The 20,675-nt window shown below is 52.0% G+C and overlaps 9 protein-coding genes across 9 annotated transcripts; 1 reads left to right on the forward strand and 8 right to left on the reverse strand.

The window, feature by feature from the left end:
• Nucleotides 1-1,334: 1,334 nt before the first annotated feature.
• N7468_006664 (uncharacterized protein) lies at nt 1,335-1,847 on the reverse strand (the record flags this gene model as incomplete). Its single annotated transcript, XM_058475960.1, has 3 exons — nt 1,335-1,388; nt 1,445-1,666; nt 1,719-1,847. 3 exons carry the CDS (start codon nt 1,845-1,847, stop codon nt 1,335-1,337), a joined length of 405 nt encoding a protein of 134 aa, XP_058328850.1.
• Nucleotides 1,848-3,098: 1,251 nt separating this feature from the next.
• N7468_006665 (uncharacterized protein) lies at nt 3,099-3,818 on the reverse strand (the record flags this gene model as incomplete). The annotated part of the gene is made up of 1 exon (XM_058475961.1): nt 3,099-3,818. The coding sequence occupies one exon, from the start codon at nt 3,816-3,818 to the stop codon at nt 3,099-3,101; it is 720 nt and encodes a 239-aa protein (XP_058328851.1).
• A 111-nt stretch (nt 3,819-3,929) lies between these two features.
• On the reverse strand, nt 3,930-4,163 carry N7468_006666 (uncharacterized protein; the record flags this gene model as incomplete). The annotated part of the gene is made up of 1 exon (XM_058475962.1): nt 3,930-4,163. One exon carries the CDS (start codon nt 4,161-4,163, stop codon nt 3,930-3,932), a length of 234 nt encoding a protein of 77 aa, XP_058328852.1.
• A 321-nt stretch (nt 4,164-4,484) lies between these two features.
• N7468_006667 (cystathionine beta-lyase MetG) lies at nt 4,485-5,216 on the reverse strand (the record flags this gene model as incomplete). The annotated part of the gene is made up of 1 exon (XM_058475963.1): nt 4,485-5,216. One exon carries the CDS (start codon nt 5,214-5,216, stop codon nt 4,485-4,487), a length of 732 nt encoding a protein of 243 aa, XP_058328853.1.
• Nucleotides 5,217-5,233: 17 nt separating this feature from the next.
• N7468_006668 (uncharacterized protein) lies at nt 5,234-5,945 on the reverse strand (the record flags this gene model as incomplete). Its single annotated transcript, XM_058475964.1, has 2 exons — nt 5,234-5,659; nt 5,736-5,945. The coding sequence occupies 2 exons, from the start codon at nt 5,943-5,945 to the stop codon at nt 5,234-5,236; spliced, it is 636 nt and encodes a 211-aa protein (XP_058328854.1).
• A 526-nt stretch (nt 5,946-6,471) lies between these two features.
• On the reverse strand, nt 6,472-9,942 carry farA (CeGAL family transcription factor; the record flags this gene model as incomplete). Its single annotated transcript, XM_058475965.1, has 10 exons — nt 6,472-6,520; nt 6,575-7,058; nt 7,263-7,576; nt 7,630-7,812; nt 7,865-8,557; nt 8,613-9,114; nt 9,171-9,297; nt 9,384-9,401; nt 9,569-9,593; nt 9,812-9,942. 10 exons carry the CDS (start codon nt 9,940-9,942, stop codon nt 6,472-6,474), a joined length of 2,526 nt encoding a protein of 841 aa, XP_058328855.1.
• Nucleotides 9,943-13,077: 3,135 nt separating this feature from the next.
• Nucleotides 13,078-16,197, reverse strand: N7468_006670 (mannose-ethanolamine phosphotransferase MCD4; the record flags this gene model as incomplete). The annotated part of the gene is made up of 5 exons (XM_058475966.1): nt 13,078-13,925; nt 13,979-14,087; nt 14,137-14,278; nt 14,329-14,516; nt 14,569-16,197. 5 exons carry the CDS (start codon nt 16,195-16,197, stop codon nt 13,078-13,080), a joined length of 2,916 nt encoding a protein of 971 aa, XP_058328856.1.
• Nucleotides 16,198-16,640: 443 nt separating this feature from the next.
• On the reverse strand, nt 16,641-18,326 carry N7468_006671 (putative chromosome segregation protein (Pcs1); the record flags this gene model as incomplete). The annotated part of the gene is made up of 5 exons (XM_058475967.1): nt 16,641-16,864; nt 16,917-17,090; nt 17,123-17,350; nt 17,409-17,723; nt 17,786-18,326. The coding sequence occupies 5 exons, from the start codon at nt 18,324-18,326 to the stop codon at nt 16,641-16,643; spliced, it is 1,482 nt and encodes a 493-aa protein (XP_058328857.1).
• Nucleotides 18,327-18,551: 225 nt separating this feature from the next.
• Nucleotides 18,552-19,955, forward strand: N7468_006672 (protein-degrading AAA family ATPase MSP1; the record flags this gene model as incomplete). Its single annotated transcript, XM_058475968.1, has 2 exons — nt 18,552-18,626; nt 18,714-19,955. 2 exons carry the CDS (start codon nt 18,552-18,554, stop codon nt 19,953-19,955), a joined length of 1,317 nt encoding a protein of 438 aa, XP_058328858.1.
• Between the last annotated feature and the right edge of the window lie 720 nt (nt 19,956-20,675).

Here is a 20,675-nt window from a genome sequence, read left to right on the forward strand (position 1 = left end):
CTAGGTACTGTGGATCCTACTGAATCCTTATTTTGAAAGTTGATAGCTTGTGAAGAGCCCTTTAAAATGAACTCGAGCCCTCCATTGAAAGACCGACTTGAACAGCTGGGGTAATTCATAACCATGGACGGCCGCATCAACAAGACATGATCCAGCCCGCCTGCGCAGCCCGACTTTGGACTAGTAAGCACTTTAGACGAGTAAGCACATACCGCAAGGATCCTTAGTTTGTATTGGAGAGAGCCCGCGGGGATCATCCCATTTCCTAGTACTGTGCCCAGATTGTCAAAAGGGTCTTCTAGAAATCAAATAGTGGTGTACCGTTATGGTATCATATAGTGTGAACATCGGGCCTCGAAGGATCTCGGAAGCATAACCTTGGAAACCTGAGTCAATAGTGTCAACACGCCACTCTGGTCATCATCGTATGAAAACTTAGCATACAGGAAAGATGATACGACCTTCCTGAGTTCCTTCAATCATTTCATAGAACCCGGGGTTTATCAAAAGAAGAAAGTCTAGAAGCCTCAACTTACGCAAACGACGTGTGTCCCGATATTAGAACCAGAAAATACCAGACCACCTAAGTTCATGCACTGCGGCCGACCTTTCCGTGAGAAGCAAAACACTCCACCAGAATAGAGTCTTCCATCACAAGGAATAGAAACGAAACAGTTTCCGAGCATAAGTAGCGCAGAAACACCACCCTCCATGCCACCTTTGCTCCCGGATACCCAGCCTACTTCCGTAGTCCGTACCACGGCGTTGTACTCAGCATACTCCAGGCTGGCTCTTCATTCGTCCATATATGTCCTTTCTCCGGTCTTCCATAGCCTATGCCTTTCCCAAACAGCAACAGTCAGACACAGCAGCCATCGGGTTTTCGGCAGGATATTTGGCAAGGACATTGCCGAACTGCTTTCCGAGATCAAGTTGCTTCGGATGCTAGGACTCGATATTGCTGGGATATATGAGAGGTACTTTCACCAATATATCGCTAAATAAGGGGTAATGATGGGTAGCTTAGCCTTCCACTCCAAGGATCTAAATGGACTTATTGTGAGCTCGAGCTTACTTCCTTACTTGTTGACATGTGTGTACTATTCGAAAATACATTGTTTTACCAGAGGATAGCATTTCGTATGGACTGTCCAAGAAGTATCATTTAACCATCATTGATCCAATTAGTTATTGCGGCTCCTGCTATGTAAGACCAAGAAGGTCATCCTCCAACTTGAACCCCACGGGGCACAGATCAGCACTGATAGCAGATCACTAAAACCGTGCATGGTTCTTATCAGATAGAATCCCCTTTCGCAAAGCTTCGAATACGTCTAGACAATAGTAATGTTCGAAGTGACAGTCTCAAGCCATGGCTCAGGGCCAGCCTACGTCCGCACCGTCAGCGATGCATAAGCGATACCAGGAGGGAAAGAATACTTACTCCGATGAGGGCAGCATGGGCAACATTGATGCGAGCAGCCCCCTTTGCCTGACTACTTGGAATAGTAATAGTGAAGTTCTGGTACGGGGCCTGTGTTGACTCGTGGTACACGGGGTCGTAAGGGCCGTGGTAGAGGACGTCGCCGAAAACTTCACTGGGGTCCTTGTCGATGTTGCCGATGGCGATAGCGATACCGATTTCCTCGGAAGAGGAGAGGCTGTTCTGTATTGTATATCAGTATAGAACCACTGGATCTTGAGCGAGGTTGACTAACAGGCTTGGAGACCTTGACGGTTATGTCCGAGCCAGCGCTCACTTTGGCGTTGGAAGGAGGAGCGGAGATTCCGACGCTCTGGGCAACGGCGGCGCCGGCGAGGGCGGCAAGGGCGACGAGGTACTGCATTTGAGAAGGTAGATGCTAAATGTCTGGAATGTGTGGACTGGGACCAGAGCTTAGCTAGTGTGATAGACCCGGTTTTATAGATTTTTAGATAGCAAGTACTAGTATAGAATACGAAGTCGCAGAAATGAGGCACTGTTTGGCTGGAAAGACGTCACCCAGTCAGCCAGGCAAGGCCCCCAGTGTAAAGTCGGAGCGTGAGATCCAAGTCAGTCAAATGGGGAGGTGGATACGCGTCTGAAGCCTTAAAGCGAAAGATCTTTCTATAAATGCCCGCATGTCTCACCTCCCGTTGCCGTAATTCCCGTGTATTCTTGTTTAGGAGGATCTTGATCATGTCCCCAAGGCGTCTACGAGTACAGAATGAAACTCCAGCTGAAAAGTCTGAGGAAAGGGTGGAGACGAGAGCCGAAGTTTAGCAATAAAGCCTTGCCGTTATGAATGTAGGTTAACAATAGCTATGAATGGTCCTGCGCTAAAGATGACATCAATTGATATAAATCCATATCCTGCGAAGGATACCGAGAAAGCTACAGAACTTGAACCAGATGTTCACTCCCAGCGAAATCTGTCAGGGAGTTGGGCTATATAGCATAACTTCTAGGTCGCCCAATATACTTGGGGTATGTACGGTGTACAGCAGCTAAAATTAGGCCAAGTGTCCGGGTTATTTCCGAAAATCCATTTTCGACCTGTCATCCACATACGCCATCTTTCGGGTTCCCAGGTCAGGCCAGCCATTATGGGGCATCCTACTCAGCCGGCGCTCGTGATGTCCTCGGCCAAAGGGGCAATTCCATCCGCACTGGACGCCAGACTGTAGATGGCTGAGACCTGTTTTAGTGAGACTCACGGTGAAATCAAGATTATTGTAAATATAGCATCGGATCTGTTGGCATACAGAGGCCTCTATTTGAGAGTTATCTGGCTGGAAAGAAAGAGTTAGGTGAATCTTGACGCATATTGACAGTAAGCCATCTCAACGTGGCGAATCAAGCATATAAGCATATTAAACAGTCTATAGATCCATTAAGACCGAAACCCTCAGAAACAAGGGTAACATATGAAGATTCAAAGAACGCCACGGCCATGCAATGTATACCCAGGCCAGGCACCCATCATGATCAACTCCGAATCCCCAAGAAATACGAAAACAGACAATAACAAGTCTAGAGCGGAGAGTATAAAGCGAATCTCATCACATCATCAATCAGCCCGAAGCCCTTCCCCCAATCTTTTCCATCAACATTGCCCTCATCCGCACATTGGCAACACCCCCACCCCGTACGCCGGCACGATCTTGGCCATCCGCGCGAACGAGCTAGAGATCAGATCTCGGCGGATCCGAGCGGCCCGGTCCGTCCAGTGTAGTCCGCCCGGAGGCTGACGGTTATACAAGTCCAGACCGAGAAGATGCATCGGCGTGCTCACGAATTGCATGAGGGCGGGGCTTGCGAATTGCGCGATCGCCGCCTTGTTTCCCGGTGATCCGGCGACGAAGTCGGGGACGGACGGGGCGATCAGAGCGGGGACGTTGAAAGAGGCGAAGATGGTGACGCTGTCGCGGAGACAGAAGAGGGAATAGGAGAGCACGGGGATCTTCGGCGCCGGGGGTGTTGGCGGGTGGAGGGTAGTTTTGGCGTATGGGCTTGCGGCCGGAGAGGGGGTTGTTGGGGGAGGCTTTGCGCCGAAGATCTTCGCAAAGCGCGCATCTTTATACACGCAGATGCCCATGTTCACAGCCGTGGTGGCAATGAATTTGGCCGGGCCGGCGGTGACCGCGGAGTAGGAGAGGTTGCGGATTGTGGAGGACGCGGTATCGATGACATTGGCGGTGAGGTAGGTCGAGGTGTAGAGAGTGTAGATGAGGAGAAAGGGAGTGCCGAAGAAAAATGCCCCTGGACGAGCTACCATCGACTTGAGGCAGTCCTTGACATTTGGCGCGATTGGAATGCCTTTGGAGGCTTTTTCCATGATGGCACTGCATTGACACGAAATTAGCATACAGCGTGGTTGCTTTGATCCGAGTTTCATGCTTGGACGGATGAATTCCTATTATCCATGGGAGGTCCAGCGCGTTATAGCTCACCGGTCAATGATAGTAATCAATGGACATGTCAGCGCGCCGGCAGACATGGCGCTGACCACGTCCGCGCCTACTCGCAGTCCCAAGTCATTGGTATTCCAACCTGAAGCTGCCTTTGGGTTTAGCGGTTGTGTCTTTGGTGTAGGGGCAGCTCCAGGCCGTGGAGCAGGACGCTCCGGAACCGATGATACGGCGAACGAAGCATCCGCGACAGCATCGCGAGTCATACTCATGCGGGAGATCGGGGATGGGTCGATCACTTGCGCATTGGACAAGAGATGGGAGAACAGGAAAAGCAGAAAGCAGAATCTGGGGACCAAAAGCTGGAGAAGAGCAGAAAGCTCTCCAAACGATAAAGCACTTAGCAATCGGGGCTGGAACCGATCGTTGCGGACGATAAAAGGCCGGGCGCGAGTCGGCACCGGTCCCGATGCCGGATCTACTTTCTACGATAACGTGGATTCACTGCCAGATTGTGTGATAACCGTATTTTGAAATTCCCCCAAAACGCCTGGTCATTCACAGAAAATTAGAAAGAGGGAAAAAATATATATCTACGCAGCATTGACCGCCTGGAAATCGTCCAGAGTAACATTCACAGCACCGGACTGCACGAGCTGTAGAGCAAAAAGGTCAGCGCAAGGGGTCCTTATCGAGGCCGAGAAAGGAGTTGTAGAACTTACCGCCCGTTGCAAATCATCAATCAGATCCTCCACATCCTCAATACCAACACACAGCCGGATCAGATCCTCTGGGAACTCCCGCTCCGCTCGGGTCTTCGCGTCGATACTCGCATGGCTCATCCGGCACGGCATACTAATCAAGGAGTTGACACATCCGAAACTAACGCTGATAGCCCAGATCTTCGCGCTCTCCACAATCCGCTCGCTGACGTTAACATCTCCCGTCTCGAACGAGAGCACGGCTCCCGATCCCCGCGCCATGGAGTGATGCAGCTCGTACTGTGGGTGCGAGCGCAGGCCAGGGTACCGCACCTTAAAGCCGTGGTTCTCCAGGAACTCGGCAATGCGCTGGGCGTTGCTCTGCTGCTGGTCCATGCGCACCTTCAGCGTCTTCACGCCACGCATGAGCAGCCATGAGTCGAAGGGAGACAGGCCGCAGCCGGAGGCGTTGATTGGGAAGAACAGGCGCTCACCGAGCTCGAGGTTGTTGACGGCGATCACACCGGCCATCAGGTCGTGGTGGCCAGAGAGGTATTTCGTCCCGCTCTCGTAGACGATGTCGGCGCCCAGGTCGAGCGGGTTGAGGAGAAGAGGAGACATCATGGTGTTGTCGACAGAAACTATGCAGGAGGGGTTGGCTTCGTGGGCCGAGGCGGCGATGCGCGGGATGTCGGCGATCTTGATGAGGGGGGTTGGTGGGGGGTTTCCAGGAGGACCATGGCGGTTTTAGGGGTTAACACGGATTTGACCTTCTCGTGGTCGGTGGTGTCAACGTGGTGTACAATGATGCCGCCGTTGGTTGACAGGTACTTCAGCAGGCGATGGGTGCCGCCGTACAGGTCGTCACCGGTGACGACCTCGTCACCGGGTCGCAGGAGTCGAGTGATCACGTCCAGGGCGGCCATGCCGGAGGATACGACGAGGGCCCGTTGGGCGGACATAATCTTTGCCAGGTGCCGTTCCAGGTGGGTGCGAGTTGGGTTCCCGGAGCGAGTGTAGTCATATTCTCCACCACCGGCGCCAGAAGATTGCTTGAAAGTAGCGCTCTATAGGTCATGGTTAGGTTGAGTACAATTCACTTTGAAGCCATGATTGGCGGTGTCCAGCAGGGAATTTTCATACCTGGTAGATCGGCACACTGCTGGCATTGTATTGGTCATTGCCCTCGGTGAAGACTAGTTCGGTGGCAATATTGTATCGACGGCCGGCGTGGGGGCTTGAGGGAGCTGGTGAAGGGGGCAAGTCATTGCCCTCCAGGTCGACATGAGGAAATGGCTTCTTAATCGAGCTTGACGGTCCCGACGCGGCGGAGGCTCCTGATGGTGCCGACATCGCTTGGCGGTAGAGGCGGGGCAGATATGTGGGTGAGGGGTTATACGGAGGGATAGGCAGATAGGGGAGCAACGAATTGAGGGGATGCAAGACAGGAGATCAGACGAGGAAAATGAGACGAAACACAATGGAGAGAAAGTTACTCGAGAGGACGGGATAGATTGGAATTAAAAAAGCGAGTACTCCCACCGACCCCAGATCAGTGACTCCGATGACTCCGCTGTCGGGGAGCTCTGATTGGCCAGCCGGGCGGATCTTGCGATTTCGTCATCCACTAGGCCTGATTAGGTTAAACTATGCAGTGTTTTGCAAAAGGAGTCATCAGCAATATAGATTATATATTCCAGTAAGGCGGCCAAACTAAATCAACCAGCAGGCTAATCAAAGTCCATGCCTGCAAAACGCCTTGGAAAACCCAAACACCCCCAACCCCCTCCAGCATTTCCATTTTAAGTTGCCAGCAAGGGCACAAAAAAAACTTATACACCGCATACATTAAAATAATAACATGAACCAGACAGACGGCCTACGCTGCTAGATCGGCGAAGCCACCATTAATACCAAAGAATTGGAACCTACAGTCCAGGGTTAGAATATCGGGGAACCACCACATAAGGGAAGTAACATACCAGTCTTCCACGTTCAAAGTGGTTGGGGCGGTCGGTCCGCTGCGCGAACTGCTGCTCCAGGTGTCATTATCCTGGCTAGTAGCGTCCAGCGCTGCCCCGCTCATAGTACCATCCATGCCTTGCACCGGCCATGGCTGGCCGTCCATTCCAAACATCTGCTGCTGGCCAGGCCGCATTCCCATAGCAGGTGGAATTCCGGGGATGACTGGTGGGCTGCTTTGCGACACTGACATACTACGTCCAGGTGCAGGTTGCGCCGGGTTGCCCATCATATGTCGTTGAGACATGCCCTGGGCGGGAAGTCCCGTCGGCATCTGCATTTGCGGGTCCATGCCAGCCGGGGGTGGGGAGGCCAGCTCGGGGAAGATAGCGGTGCCGTCGGGGAAGAGCTGATCAGGCTGGAAGTTCTCCCAGAGGGAAGGGGACAGGTTGGGGGAATTACGTGTGACAAGGAAGAAGTCGGGGGTGTAGCGGGGAGGGAGAACTGGGCGTTGAAAGGGGTCGTTGGCCGAGTATTACCACGCGAGTTTGCAGGACCGCCGAGAGGGTCGTGCGGTCCGCGAGGCTGCATGGGCGATGTCTGACCAGGTTGCGGTTGATTTAATTCGCGAGATGGAGTAACAGCGGGTGTCTGTGGCCGTGATCGTTCGTATGAAACAGGGGGGGGTAGGTCCGCTATTTGGCAGACCAAGTTCCATGTCATCGAACTTTCGCTTAAGAGGGTCCGACGATCTCTTGTGGGAAGCAGCCGCAGCGCCGTCTTGTGGCCGGCGTTGATGTCTCCGACCAGCTGCTTTTTGGAGACGCTCTTCGAGGACCTTGTTACCCAAGATGGACTCAAACAAGGTGTGAACCATCTTCGCTACGAGCCACACCTTAGAGACATCCTTCAAGGCTGCCATACACACGTTGATACGTTCTTGGCAGGTCGCAACAATTGAGGGAACCGAAGAACGCATCTGGTACACGTGCATGATCAGAGCTGAGAACAAGCTGTAGACACTGTAGATGAAATGGTCAGCACTTATTTGAATGGGATTGGATGTTGGACGTACATGAACGCAGGAGTGTATCGGAGCTCATTGTGGGCTTGAAGATTCTCGACGATCGAAGTCATCATTCCTGCTGCTTGGAAGGCAATGGTACGCGAAGGATAGGCCATCTCTTCTACTCGGTAAGTGTTGGGGGCTGAGGAAGCAGGAGGCATATGGGCTCTATGCAGGAGACAGAGCGTAGTACTACAAGCGAGTTAACTATTGACCGTCTTGGACCCAAATGACGACAACTTACTAGTAGTTTGAGTGAAGAAGAGCAGCCCAGAAACGGTGGCAAGATCGTTGCCAGCAAACCTCCTTGGGGCAGTTTTGAAGCCAATCGGCCAAGGCCATATCGGAGTGGGTAAGATCCATCGCATTCATGCGTCGAGACTTCGAAGCCACGGAATATTGTTGCGAGAGGACCAGACCCATGATCTCACAGAGCTTCACATACTGCAAAAAGAATTGTGTGTGGACAGGATCTGGCGGGTATTCAGCGACCATGTCAAGTTCATCTTCGATGAAATCGTCCTCAGTCACCATCTCAACGTCAGAGTCGTCAGTGTTGATTCCAATCGGTCGGCCCAAAGCCACCGCAACGGAGCGGTCTCGGGTGAAGAGTGTCCACCAAATTCGCTTCCAAAGTCTCTTATCAGGCTTGCTGAGCTGCGACGCCTCCACGCTACGATGCATTCCTGAACCCTGAGCAACAACCATCGCCACACGAGTCCAGTAGAAAACGTTCTTTGTGACATCCTCGGGTCCTTCCCAGTACCACCCCAGCAATACCAAGGCCTGCACAATAGTAACGCGGTCGTCTTCGTAATTGGCATCGTACAGCGCCTTGGCACGCTTATAGAATGTCATGGCCGCAGGCGTGGTCGATCCATTCGCATCCATCAGCTGGGGGGTTTGTGCACACCCTGGAGCCAGCCAGCAGGATTGCCTGTAGAAGTAATAACGAAGGCGGATTCTTTGGGTCTCGGTAGTGTCGCATGAACCGACTGCGGTTGATAATCGGAACCACTGGGGCAACCCATTTGAAGTAAGCTTCGACGAGCTCATCACACAGGGGCTTCGGTGGCAAAAGGAATGCGCCGCGTTGGTGCAATATCTCGATCTCCAAGTTATCCAAGTCCGTGAGTCGCGCACGCGATCCTCGGATATTCGGCGGCAGCGGGTAATGCACGACGTCGCTAGTTCCATGGCGGTCTTGGACCAGCAGAGATAGATTTGACGATTCTCCTAAATATGCGACACGGCCTGCTTCTTTGATGGGTGCACGAGCAAACTTGGGCTTCATGAACTGAGCGTAAGCATTGTCGACGGAGGCTTGCTGAGCAGCATCGGCTTCGGACAAGGAGGTACTGGGCATCCCTTCGGCAGACATCTTGTTCGGTCGGTATCCAAACGTATCATCCTTCGGATCAGATTCCGGCGATGGAAGCCGGTTGTCGGGGGGACTGTCCCTTGGTCCGAATCCTCTACATTGTTTGGACGGAACTGGGCAACGGCAGCGTCGACTAGTGAGGAGGCGGATTGAGGCGGCGGGCTATCACCATAGCGAGCATCTTCCTTGGACTTCGAAGAGTTCTTCTTTCTTTTCGGGGAGGGAATTTTGCATTCGATGGAGAAGGCCACGCAGTTGGTGCAGGGGACTCCTAGGCTGGCGGCGTCGCAACGAACCTGGAACCAGTACAAGGTTAGCACAGTCACAAGACGAAGAGATATGAAATTTCATAGGTTTTTTTAAACAGCAAGATGCAACGTACCTTTCGAGCATGACAGGTCTGCAGGCCAGCAAAAGCATATGTTAGTTGATGGGGTGCAATGGGGGTGGGCAATACTGGGGCGACCGCGGAGCATCGCGATAAGGAGGGGACCGCGGCACACAGCAGCCTCGGCTCTCCCTGCCAGATCGCGTCTGCCAGGGCTAGAATCGAACATAAAAGCGTACCTCGCACGCGCGTGATGCACGTTGTCTAAGATAAGATAAAATGCATCAGCAACCATCTATAAGGATCCAAATTTTACCATTCTGGGCGCAAGTGAAAATTCCTGCCGCGTTACTTCGCCTTTCTCTATCCTGACGACCCCCGCGCAACCAGCCCTTCTGGATTACTCGTCCCCACACTTGCGCACCCAGATACTCCGGGGAAAGCTCATTTGGAGATTTAAATGGTATCAACAGCTCACTTACCTTCTGAAGCTAAGTGGTTGGCCTCCAGGGCCATTGCGCACTGTGATGCCGGAGGTGCCAGTCGAGCCGGTAGCACTGGGCGCAGGACTGCCGCCGGCGGGTTCGGCGTGGGATTCGATCGTAGCACTCATAGCCGGATCAACCCCATTCAGAGCCCTCGAGCAGACACACGGGGCAGTGAGGAGGGTTCAAGGGAGGGGGGGGGCGAGGGCGTGAAGGACGGGGAGCACAGGAATAATATAAGGAGCCAGGGATCAAATCGAAATCGGTGTATGGAGGTGCAGGGCAATTCCGGGGTCCGTGTATGATTAGGCACAGGCCAGGCGATCCGGGGGGAAAGGTAAGAAAAGGAACCGGAGGGAGAGAAAAGAGAATGGAAATATCAAAGATGGAGGAGGGAAAGAGAGAGAGACCAGGATGTGGCAATAGTGGATTGAGGTCACCTTTGTGGGGATCACCGTCGCTGTGACCAGGTGGGATGCGCCCTCTAATGGAGCGCCCGTTAAGGATCGCCTTCCCTTATCGATATTCATTGTGCTTTGCACCTTCCCTTGCTCGACATGATTTGGCCAATTTCACCTGTCCCTCCCTTCCGATTCCTCTTTTCGCCACGTCGCAAACCCCCCTACTCTACTGTCGCATCGTCTTTTCAACGCGCTCCACTCTCTCTCCCCGATCAATTTGGTCTTCAGACACTAGCGCGGGCTAAGCCAAGTAGATCATCGCTAGTAGTTATCCACAAAGTCTACAAGTCACCCGCTATTCTCATGGCTTACGAGGATCATGCACATCGGCACTTCTAGACGTTAGGCTAACAACGGTTCCAGCCTCCAGCCTCCAGCCTCCTGGGTACAAAGTCCGGTTCGATGCGGTTTGGGGGAGGATCGACAGAGAGGGGAAAGGGAGACCGAAAACCAGAAATGAAGAGGCTCCGGCGAGTTCCTGCTCGAACGGTCGAGTAGGATGTTAGGGCGCATATTAATGCGGAGAATCCCCAAGTCATGGGCTTCCATGTGGCTACTTGGACCGACCAGGGCCTTGAGCAAAACCAGATCCCACGGGGGTCCTCGTGTCTTGTCTATGGGTGGGTTCAAATTCTGAACCAGGCACGGCGGAAATACCTTTTTGGAGCAGCCCGCCTCCACTAACCCGCGCCGTGGAAATACCCGTGGAGAGCCGCCTTGCGCTGTGGAAAAGGTTACGCGCTCCAATCGTCGTACAATTCGATGCTTCTAGTGGCATGACCTATTGCTTCAGTAGTACCTGTGCGCGCCCATCTAAATACTAGTAGAACTATAGTCGTGCAGCGCAGTAGTGCGCGAGGTAGATGTACAGGCGATCCAAGCTCCGCCCCCAGTCGGCTCTCCAATCCAGACCGCCACGCGGGAAGTCACGGATAGGCTTAGAAGGCGGGGGAGCCAGGGATTGCAAGATGAAGGAGTGGCTCGCAGCTGATTTGGTCAATGTATCGGGGGTGTGGGGGCGTGCGTATGCGCCAACAGACGTACGTGGTGTTCGGGAGGCTTGAATGTACGAACTTCGTGAGATATTGGCGGGCTTTCGCCTCGTGGGAATTTTTTTGTCCTTAGCTTTATGCAAGGTGCATTTCTTCTAAATTAATTTATTCTATTACGTACTCCTAATTTCTTCCATTCGTATAAGTCTTTTATGCCGCCAGTGGTTTGGTGGGACTGTCCAGTTTCTCCACTATCAACTCGAAACTCCCGCATTTAGACCCCGATTATCCCGATTGCAATTTGCGGGGACAAACTGGGGAGGACTGCGGGGAGGAACTTCAAAGATCACAGGGTCGACGAAAATGAAACGCGACAAGCCAGCCTGTTGCGAGTCGCGAATACTAATCAGGCGTGAAGCCTCAGCAAAAAGGCTTGTGATGCCTCGGCAACTCTGCACATGCGGGTCCACCGATAGCCAATCAGAGCCCGCACTTTGCAATGTGGCTTGTCTCCGTCCACACTTCAAGTTCTGCCAGGCACCTTGCTATATTTGAGTTTTGGGCTTTGAGTTTGACATTTCATGCTTTCGACTAATTCTTGTCGAGAAAAAAAAAACGAACTATCTTTTTGTTTGTCATACTCCGGCCCGTTCGCCGGTCCAGATCTGCCACCTACCTTAGCTCGCGTGCTCTAGCCCATTCGGGCCCCACCTGGGAGATCCGGTACCATTAGATGGAATGAACGATGTGATACGGTTGCAGATCATGAGATTTGATCTATTCGGATGTTTCAGCTTGGGCCTTGTGAGGCGGAGTGCACTGACATCAGATTATCAGCATGACCGTGTAGACTCGAAGACAGCTTGGCCGCTTCAAGCTTAGACCTAATATACACCTGACAGGTAAACTGAGACATACCTAATGCTCTTCAGCTTGGCAATAGGGGTTCCATACACCTCTTCTAGTATTTTGAGCACCCAACAGCGATAGTATACGTTGAACCAATTCCAGTTCTCAGTCGAGAATTACACTTTAATGAACTTCGACACGGTTGGCTATACGGGTTGCCCCCTCATTCGAGAAAATTTGAACACAATCATCCAATATCGCAAAGGAAGAGAGTAATATTCGAACCCGGGAAAACAGGGGGCTCGGGTCTCCTAATAAAAGAACTAGCAAACCTTCCTGTACTTCAAGGGTATAGCTCGACTTCATTGGTGAACGATGTGCTGTCATTGACAAGGGTATCAATCAGCTCCAACCTGACATTGAAGGATTACGAACTTGACCTTTGTCTTGTGATACTAGCACTTGAGCTTTGAGCCCTCGGTTAGAAAGTCTATGTTTCGATTTGCGAGTGCGAGTCGGAGTTCTGTCAATGGACCAATTGGCTACATATGTTGTTTCTTATCGTTCAGAGGTCATAATTGATTCGATACGAAACGTTGGCGATATTTTGTCTATGGACTCGGAGATTCGGAGATTGTACCTTCCGATCTCCGAAAGATACATCTGTATCGATGCTGTGCCGCAATCGTATTTCCCTGCTCTATAGAAGCAGACGGTCACCCCATCAACGGCGTTGTCAGTATAGCACACAAACATCATCACAAACAACAAATTCGAAAGTACATGCTCGTCATGGTAGGAACCAACACGAATCATCAAGTATGCAGGTCGATACCGCCGTAAAATCACGTCTAAAACTTGAATTCATACAGGTTCATCACCAAATGTCGTTCTATATGAACAAGAAATGGCCGAAGCAGCCAAGTGGGTAAAGTACATGTATGCAAATTAAAATCATGTATTACTGCGTCTCCTTGCCCTTTTTCTCGCCGTCAAAGGGCTTTGAGGCCTTAGCGGTCTCAACGCTTGAATCGACAGCGTCGCTTACAGCATCCACAATAGCGGTAGCTGCAGAGCCGAAGTCGACTCCGCTAACGAATTGCTCGCTGAGAAACTCCAAACCGGCAACAAATGTGCACATGAGACTGGCAATGCAATAGTGGCTGATGGTCATTCCGATGTCCAGCCATGATCCCTCGTCGCGCACCATGCAGAAAAAGTTCAGGGTCATCACGTCCGAGATGGACATTACGACCATGAACAGGGCGCTGGATGCAACCTCGAGACGACGGTTAAGGATGCCGAGGTTGGCGCTGATTATAGTGAAGGGAATTAAAATTTGGAAGAGGAGGAGTGCTGACTGGGCAAAAGGGTTGAAAACAGGGATGAGGCGACGGACGCTTTCCAAAGAGAATGTTGAGATGGATGCTATATTGCCCGTGCTGAAGAAGGCGGACTGTAGCAGGAAGAAAAAGAACAGTGCCACTCGTGCATCAGAAACGGTCAGAGCACGGTATTTGTATGTTTCGCCGTCGACTTTGGCAGTGGCGCTTGGCGCTGGTTTTTCAATCGATCCGTTGTTCGTTGGCGATGATTTGGCGTAGACTCCGGCCATGTGGACGTAGATGGCATGCTCAAGGCGAACCCATGTGACAAGAGTCATGCAGAATGCAAAGTAGAATAGTCCCTCCCAGGAAATGGTGAGAATGATGAAGGTCGGGGAGAAGGTTAAGAAGATGACCATGAGGCGGTGGAGGTAGTGGCTATTGGGGTACAGTCGGTGGAAGAATGGGAGCGCAAGAGAGGAAGCTAGATCAATATTAGGCTGCATGTTGTTAAGTAACAGCAACGATAAAACATACCAAGGACAGTCCAGCCAACGATCTGATTGCCGAAGGGCACACCTTGGCGCGCTTGGAGGAATGACACGCTCGATCTAGTGACGACCAAAGCGAGAAGAACCATCCCAACCTGCAATGAGTTAGTACCCATGCATGGTAACGAGATCTGCATAGCTTACCTGAGTGCCCATGATGATGCGCGACCCCACGGTGCTGATAGCCGCGGGGTTCTTAGAGGCTGTGGTGCTTTTGCCAAGGATATTGTCCTCGAAAAGCAGGTACAACAGACCGGTGAAGAACATTAGAAGTCCGCCGTACGTCCTGAATGAGCAAGTTAGCCACTGTATTTCAAGTCCAGTGGAAATACACACAATGTGTTGACATCTTCCATCTTAGTGACTGGAAGAAGAGTAAAGGTGCTCATAAGGGAGCATCCAATGGCCCATGTGACAGTCAAAAGGGCGTTGCGGCGAACAAATCCAAACCCATAGGACGAAGGCCAAAAGGCTGCAAGTCCAAAGCCAACGCTAAAAATCTCACGATGAAAGTAAGATTGGACCTGCCAAATAATTAGACAACTTCGAGCAATATCCAGAGCGAGGCAAACGTACAAGTGCTTCGAGCACACCAATAAAGACAATCACCTGTACGCCAAAGCTCACGTAGCCACCGAATGAGTGGACGTGGCCAAGGATGATTGCGCGACCAGCAGCAAGAGCCTTACGCCGGGCAAAGACTTCCTCCCAGAAAAAGACAGGGAAAAAACCATATAAGTAGTAGCGCCATGATGAGCCCTGGTAAAAGAAAACAGAGTACAGAGCAATCAAGACGGAAGAGAAGAACGAGGTACTGGCAACTGTTCGATGGGAGTCCGAAGTTCCGTGCAGTACATGCAGGTCAATCACAGTTGTTAGTGCATAGGCGATCCAGCCCAGATACCCGAGAGTGACAATGTTTCGCAGGAATAACCAATCATAAGTCTGCAGGTAACGCAAGCCCTCGAGGCCACGCACTAAGAGGTCCTGCGAGAGAGAAATAGACTCTTCGTATTCGCCATTGGAGATAAGCGCCTCAAGGTTGGCAAAACGTCCCTCGATAGACATCTCTCCATCGCCAGAGAGAGGTTCGAAAGGCATATAGCGCAGTACTGCAGCTCGTTTCTGCTCCTCCTTAACACGGTACATTTCGAGAACACCCCGTGCATTCGCTAAGGCAGCAGAGGCCTTCTCCTTAGGGCTTCCTTCTATGTAATTCAGTGGTAATTGACCAACAGAGTTCACAGGATAGTCAACACCGATCAGATAGGCCATGAGCGCGGCAACGTCTGCCTGCGCTACATCATTCCGTTGCACATGGTCGAATCCCCAGTCTGACGAGAACCCGTCCTCATGTCCAGGAGCATCTCCCGCCTTGCTGATCTGAGGTTTAGCAACACCTGAGCCCCACACGACCAGAGGGGTACGCGTGTTATCCGGGTGACCGTCACCGTGGCTGCCGAAGTCATTCATACCATGGTCTGCAGTGAAAACGAATGCAGTTTTGTCATCTGCATAAAATTCCTGCACAAGCTTGGTAACAGACTCAATTCCGCGATCTACAACCTTAATGTTGTGCAAGTATTCTTTCGAAAACGGACGGTACCCATGACCCGTAGTATCCAACCCTAGCAAATGCAAGAAGAAAACGAGCTTATCTTCGCGCAATTTCTGATCAAGCTCAGGGTCAGTCTTAGCCGACTCAAAAAGGCCATGTACCTTGTCAAACACCCAGGTATCCAAATGCGTCGCGTCCACGCTGAAATCCTCGAACTCTTCCCCGTATGTATCTGCATCGACTCGACCCGGAACTGCGCCCTCCTTGAACATGGGCAGAATGTCAGGACTGCCCCAGCTCCAAGTATGCCGGCTCTGGTTGAAGACACTATCAAAGTTCACCGGGTTCATCTTCCAGCCCGTCGTCACAGCTGACACGTCCTCGTACAGACCCGCAATCAGGGCGACATGACCGGGCCGAGACTCAGTGGGGACCCGGGTATGCGACACACCAAACGTCCCTTCCTCGAGGACCTTGGAGCGAATAAACGGAGCCAGGCGAATAGGTTCGTCGCTTTGTTCGGCGGGATTCTCGGGGGAGGGATCAGGGAAGGATTGAAAGGCCTTGTCAGCACGGAGGCCATCGGCGACGAAAAGGACAAGACGTTGAGCGGGGAGCAGCGGAGCCATCGGATCGGTCGACACCATAGGAGCGCATGCCACTCACGATCGGGCTCACGAAGTAGATGTCGAAGATCGAATATGTATAGATCAGGTGGAAGACCACCGCGAGGGTCACAAACCCGACGCGGCCTAGACGGGCCATGATCCTCTTCTCTCACAGGGGGCAGCCTGTATTTGATTAAAAGAAAGTAATTGGGCCCCTAGTGAGAAGGAGGAAACAAAAACAAAGGTAGACTGAAAAGGAGGTCATCTCGACACTTTTCTTGACACGCATCGGGGAACCCTGCGGGCGGTGAAGCGCCAATCACAGTGCCCCAATTGTGCACGAAACACGGCGCGTCGCAGATCGTCTACCGACTGTAAATATTGGGTCTACTATAGTAGCCTACGGACTTAGAGTATGGAAACACCGATAGATTGGCTTTGTAGGTCCACGCATATTACTACTATGTACATTTGTAGGGTAATTAGGACGTCGAACTGATCCGTCGTTTAGTCAACGCATCGATGACCCGCGTATAGAATTTGGATGTCTGCTGCCGTGCGAAGGTTATATCTACCCTCAAGAACTCAGGTAAGACATGGAACAAGTCACGGTCTCTGTTCTCGTCCAGGAGCGGCAAGTACTGGAACTCTGCAGAGTGGAATTCCGCACCCGACTCTTTGGGAACCACCAACTTGAAGTGGAGGCCTATAGATGATTAGAGCGAAGAATACAAGAGAAGGGACACCCAGAGACTTACTGCCGTTAATACCAGTCTGTATGCAATCAAACAGGTAATCAGACTCTCGCATCTTAACATCTCGTACAATCAGTCCAGTCAGATCACTGAAAAGGTCTTCCTTCAATTGGGCAATCTGGGCTGCCTGCGCTGCTTCGGCATTAGCGGCCGCGGTTGCGCGATTCGCTGCACCGCCTTGGCGGCGCTGCCAGAAGCTTTGACGGCACTTTCAAGGGTCGCAGCCGTGTTTCTGGCCGCGGCAAGCTTAGTCTGCAGGTTTTTGATCTCAGTTTGGGCTGCAGCAAGTTGAGAGCGTGATTCGTGTGCTTCTGCTTTCAGGCGAGCCATCTCACTGTCTTGCTCTTTCACCTGCCGTTGGAGCTCCCGGCTTTGCTGTCCAAGAGAGCGCTGGGCTTCAAGTTCGGCTTTGAGAGAAGCCACTAGGTCATTAGACGCTAGAAGTAGTATTAGTCCGATGTTCCCACCACAAATCATTCAGACGAAAGGACATACCAGCTGTAATAGTATTGCATTGTTTGCGTAGTTTATCCATATTTGAGTTGGCCTCTACTATTCCAATTTCACGGAGATTGCGATACTTGGATTCAAGTGCATCATGTTTCTTGGTCAGTTCACCAATTCTACGCCTTAGATCCGGGTCCCCGTTGTCGATTCCAATCCCCGACTTGCGTTTGTTCGGAGACAATTCCTGGCCAATTCGTAGTGAGTTGACACGAGCACGTACATTTCTCACAACTTGATTGGTCGTCTCTGGGAATGGGGCTGATTCTGTTGCCTCGTCTGGAAACACAGACTCATCTACTTCGTCTGTAATGGTTTCCTTGTCATTTTTTCGTCGTTGGGCCCCACTGGGGCGAGGCTGGCATCACGCGCATTTTTTGCTTGATGCTCATTCGCGAACTGGCGGGCAGATGTCGGTGTATATTGAAATTCATCTTCCGCCTCGAGTGTTTTTGCTGCGTTCGGCGCACGTCCACCACGACGAGTTGCGGCCGGTACTAATTTCGCGGAATTTGTTGCGCGAGTAGCTTTTGCAGCAGGCGCTGCTTGGGGATCCTCGTTTTCTTGCTCATACGAGTCCTTGGGCTCTTGTGTTACAGGGGCCTGCGCATTTGTATCGTCGGTTTCAGAGGTACGACTGCTGCCTCGAGGACGACCCCGTCGACCAGGCCTCTTGGCTGCAGCAGTCCCCTGAGCGGTAGCCGATGATTCTCGTTTTTTTGTCTGAGTTGATTTCGCGTCGGCGGTATCATTTGAGGTACGCGGTCTACCTCTTCGTTTCTTCGCGGGAGGCTCGTCGCGCGACTCCTGCGGCGGGACTGCAGTTGAGTCCATTTGCATTAGATCTTCATCATCCGAGCCAACAAGGCCGGATATGTTTGCCTTTGTCGGGGCTTTTCGTTTGGGCATGGTGCGAGACTGGGGTAATTCTGGAGTGGGGATGTGATCGCAAGACGCGTTCCCGCGCGAACCGTCAACAAGTCTCCGCCTTGGAGTAACATGTGACATTCCGCCGATCGCCCGCTCCACAGCCCGATTCATCTCCGGAGCAGACCTGTTCTCTCCGGGCCGGCTTTTGATCAGATCTTCTGTTGGTCACGTCGCCTGTTTCGTTTTCCAACACTCTTGCCTACCATGTCTCCTCAAGGCGACCGAGGAGGCATCCCCTGGATGCGCTTCTTCCAGGAGGTGGGGATGATGATTGCTACGGTGAGTGCCCACCGCCCGGAGAGATGGACCGAGGCCTCGTGGTGCCCGCGCATTGCGAAGAATGTAAGACTCTAATACCCTCACCAGGGCGTTGTGGCATACGGTGGAGTCAGACTTGTCCTCAATCATCTCATGCCTCCCGATGCCGAGAGCCAGAAAAAGGAAGAGCAACGGCAGAAATCCCAGGCTATTCTGAGGAGATTATACGGCGGCGAGGAATCAAAGGACGGAGCCACCAAGAGCGAGCTCGTCCTCAATCAATACGAGCAAGTCATTGCCCAAGAGCTCATCGACCCAAGAGACATTAATGTTCGCTGGGCGGATATCGCCGGTCTTGATGATACTCTACAACAACTCAAATGGTCTGTGATCTGGCCGTTGATCTACCCGAAACTGTTTGCCTCAGCAGACTCAACGCTTGGGGGCGCTCCGTCTGGCGCCCTCTTGAAGGGTCCTCCTGGCTGCGGAAAGACTACAATCGCAAAGGCGCTGGCCGCAGAAAGCGGTGCTTCATTCATCAACTTGAATATCTCCACCCTGACCGAGAAATGGTACGGTGACTCGAACAAGCTTGTCAAGGCAGTCTTTACTCTCGCACGCAAGGTTCAACCTTGCATCGTGTTCATTGATGAGATTGATGCTATTCTTGGTAACAGAATGAGCGGCGGTGAACACGAGGCGAGCGGTATGGTGAAGGCCGAATTCATGACACACTGGCAGGGGTTGGACTCGTCCAATGAAGCCGGCGAGCCGCAACGCATTGTCGTCCTTGGTGCCACCAACCGCCCGTATGTTATGGATGCTGCTATGCACCGTCGTATGCCCAAGCAATTCGAGATCTCTCTTCCAGATGCCAAAGGTCGATACAAGCTGTTCAAGCTCTTCCTCAAGGGTCGCCGAGTCGACTGGGAGGATCTGGAGCTTGAGGAAGATGAAGAAGAGCTGGCCCAGATGACAGAGAGAGATGTTATGATGAAACGATTGATTCGAAAAACGCAAGGGTGCTCTGGCAGTTTCATCAAAGAAGCTTGCCGCTCAGCTATTCATGATTGCACATGCGAGGGTATCGAGGAGATGCAACGCAAAGGCGTTAATATGCATGAAATGAGCTCAACCCATGTCCAGCGCCCGCTCCGCCTGGTCGACTTTGCTCCCAAGCAGTCGAAAGACTCCATGGACAGCAAAAGCTGCAAGATTGACGGGCTCTTTGACCCAGAGCCCGCTCCGCGGTCAAGAGCGACCAGTCGGTCCGGCGAGGATGAAAGAGAGTGGCGCACCGAGTCTGAGACCCCCGAGACCTATTCCGCAAGGGCTGAGTCCCCAGAGTGATGAATGTACGATGTTTTACTAGAGGACTGGTATTTCTTGTTTATTTTCTCTTCAGAACATTCACAACGCAGCGCGCAGGAAGTGATTTTATCGGGATTTGGAAGACTCTTGGCTCCCCACCGGCTGAAACAGGATGTTTTAAATTTTTTTGAGGGCCGTGATTCTTACTTCCATAGATGGTATTTCCCTTGATCTAATGTAGAATATACGCGATCAAGATGCAACTAAATAATAAAATATCTTTGCTTTCCAACCGTCTGTTTAAGTAGGGTGACGCGGGCAAGTACCAGTACCCGCCAAGTCGCGGGAAGTGCCAGGCAACGTCATGTAACTACTACTTAGGCCAAGTCAGCTGCCGATCATCCCAGAGCGCCTCCCGAAACCCACTCCTGCATTACGGTGGCTTTTCGACACTCCTACCTCCTTGTCCCTCCCCCGAAGACCCCGAAGTCACTGGGTTTCATTGCCGCCTGGAATCTCTGTATTTCTCTGCCGGAGCTATCTGCCGCTGTGGCCTGCGGGTCGTTATCGTCGCTTCCACCACTTCTCCCATCGCATCGTACCTCCTATCGCGTTGTACCTCCCTCGAGTATCTCCCCCGCCTTTCAAGCCTCGTCGGCATAGCATTGAGTTCATTTCGGCGGTATTTTCCTGGTCAACACTCTATCCGAGCTTTACCTTTGGAAGGTACGCATGCGAATTTGGTAAATGACGGATGGG

Source organism: Penicillium chermesinum (genome assembly GCF_028974085.1).
Source record: "Penicillium chermesinum strain IBT 19713 chromosome Unknown utg000005l:1.0-4115287.0:1.0-4118363.0, whole genome shotgun sequence".
In the NCBI taxonomy this organism is placed as follows: domain Eukaryota; kingdom Fungi; phylum Ascomycota; class Eurotiomycetes; order Eurotiales; family Aspergillaceae; genus Penicillium; species Penicillium chermesinum.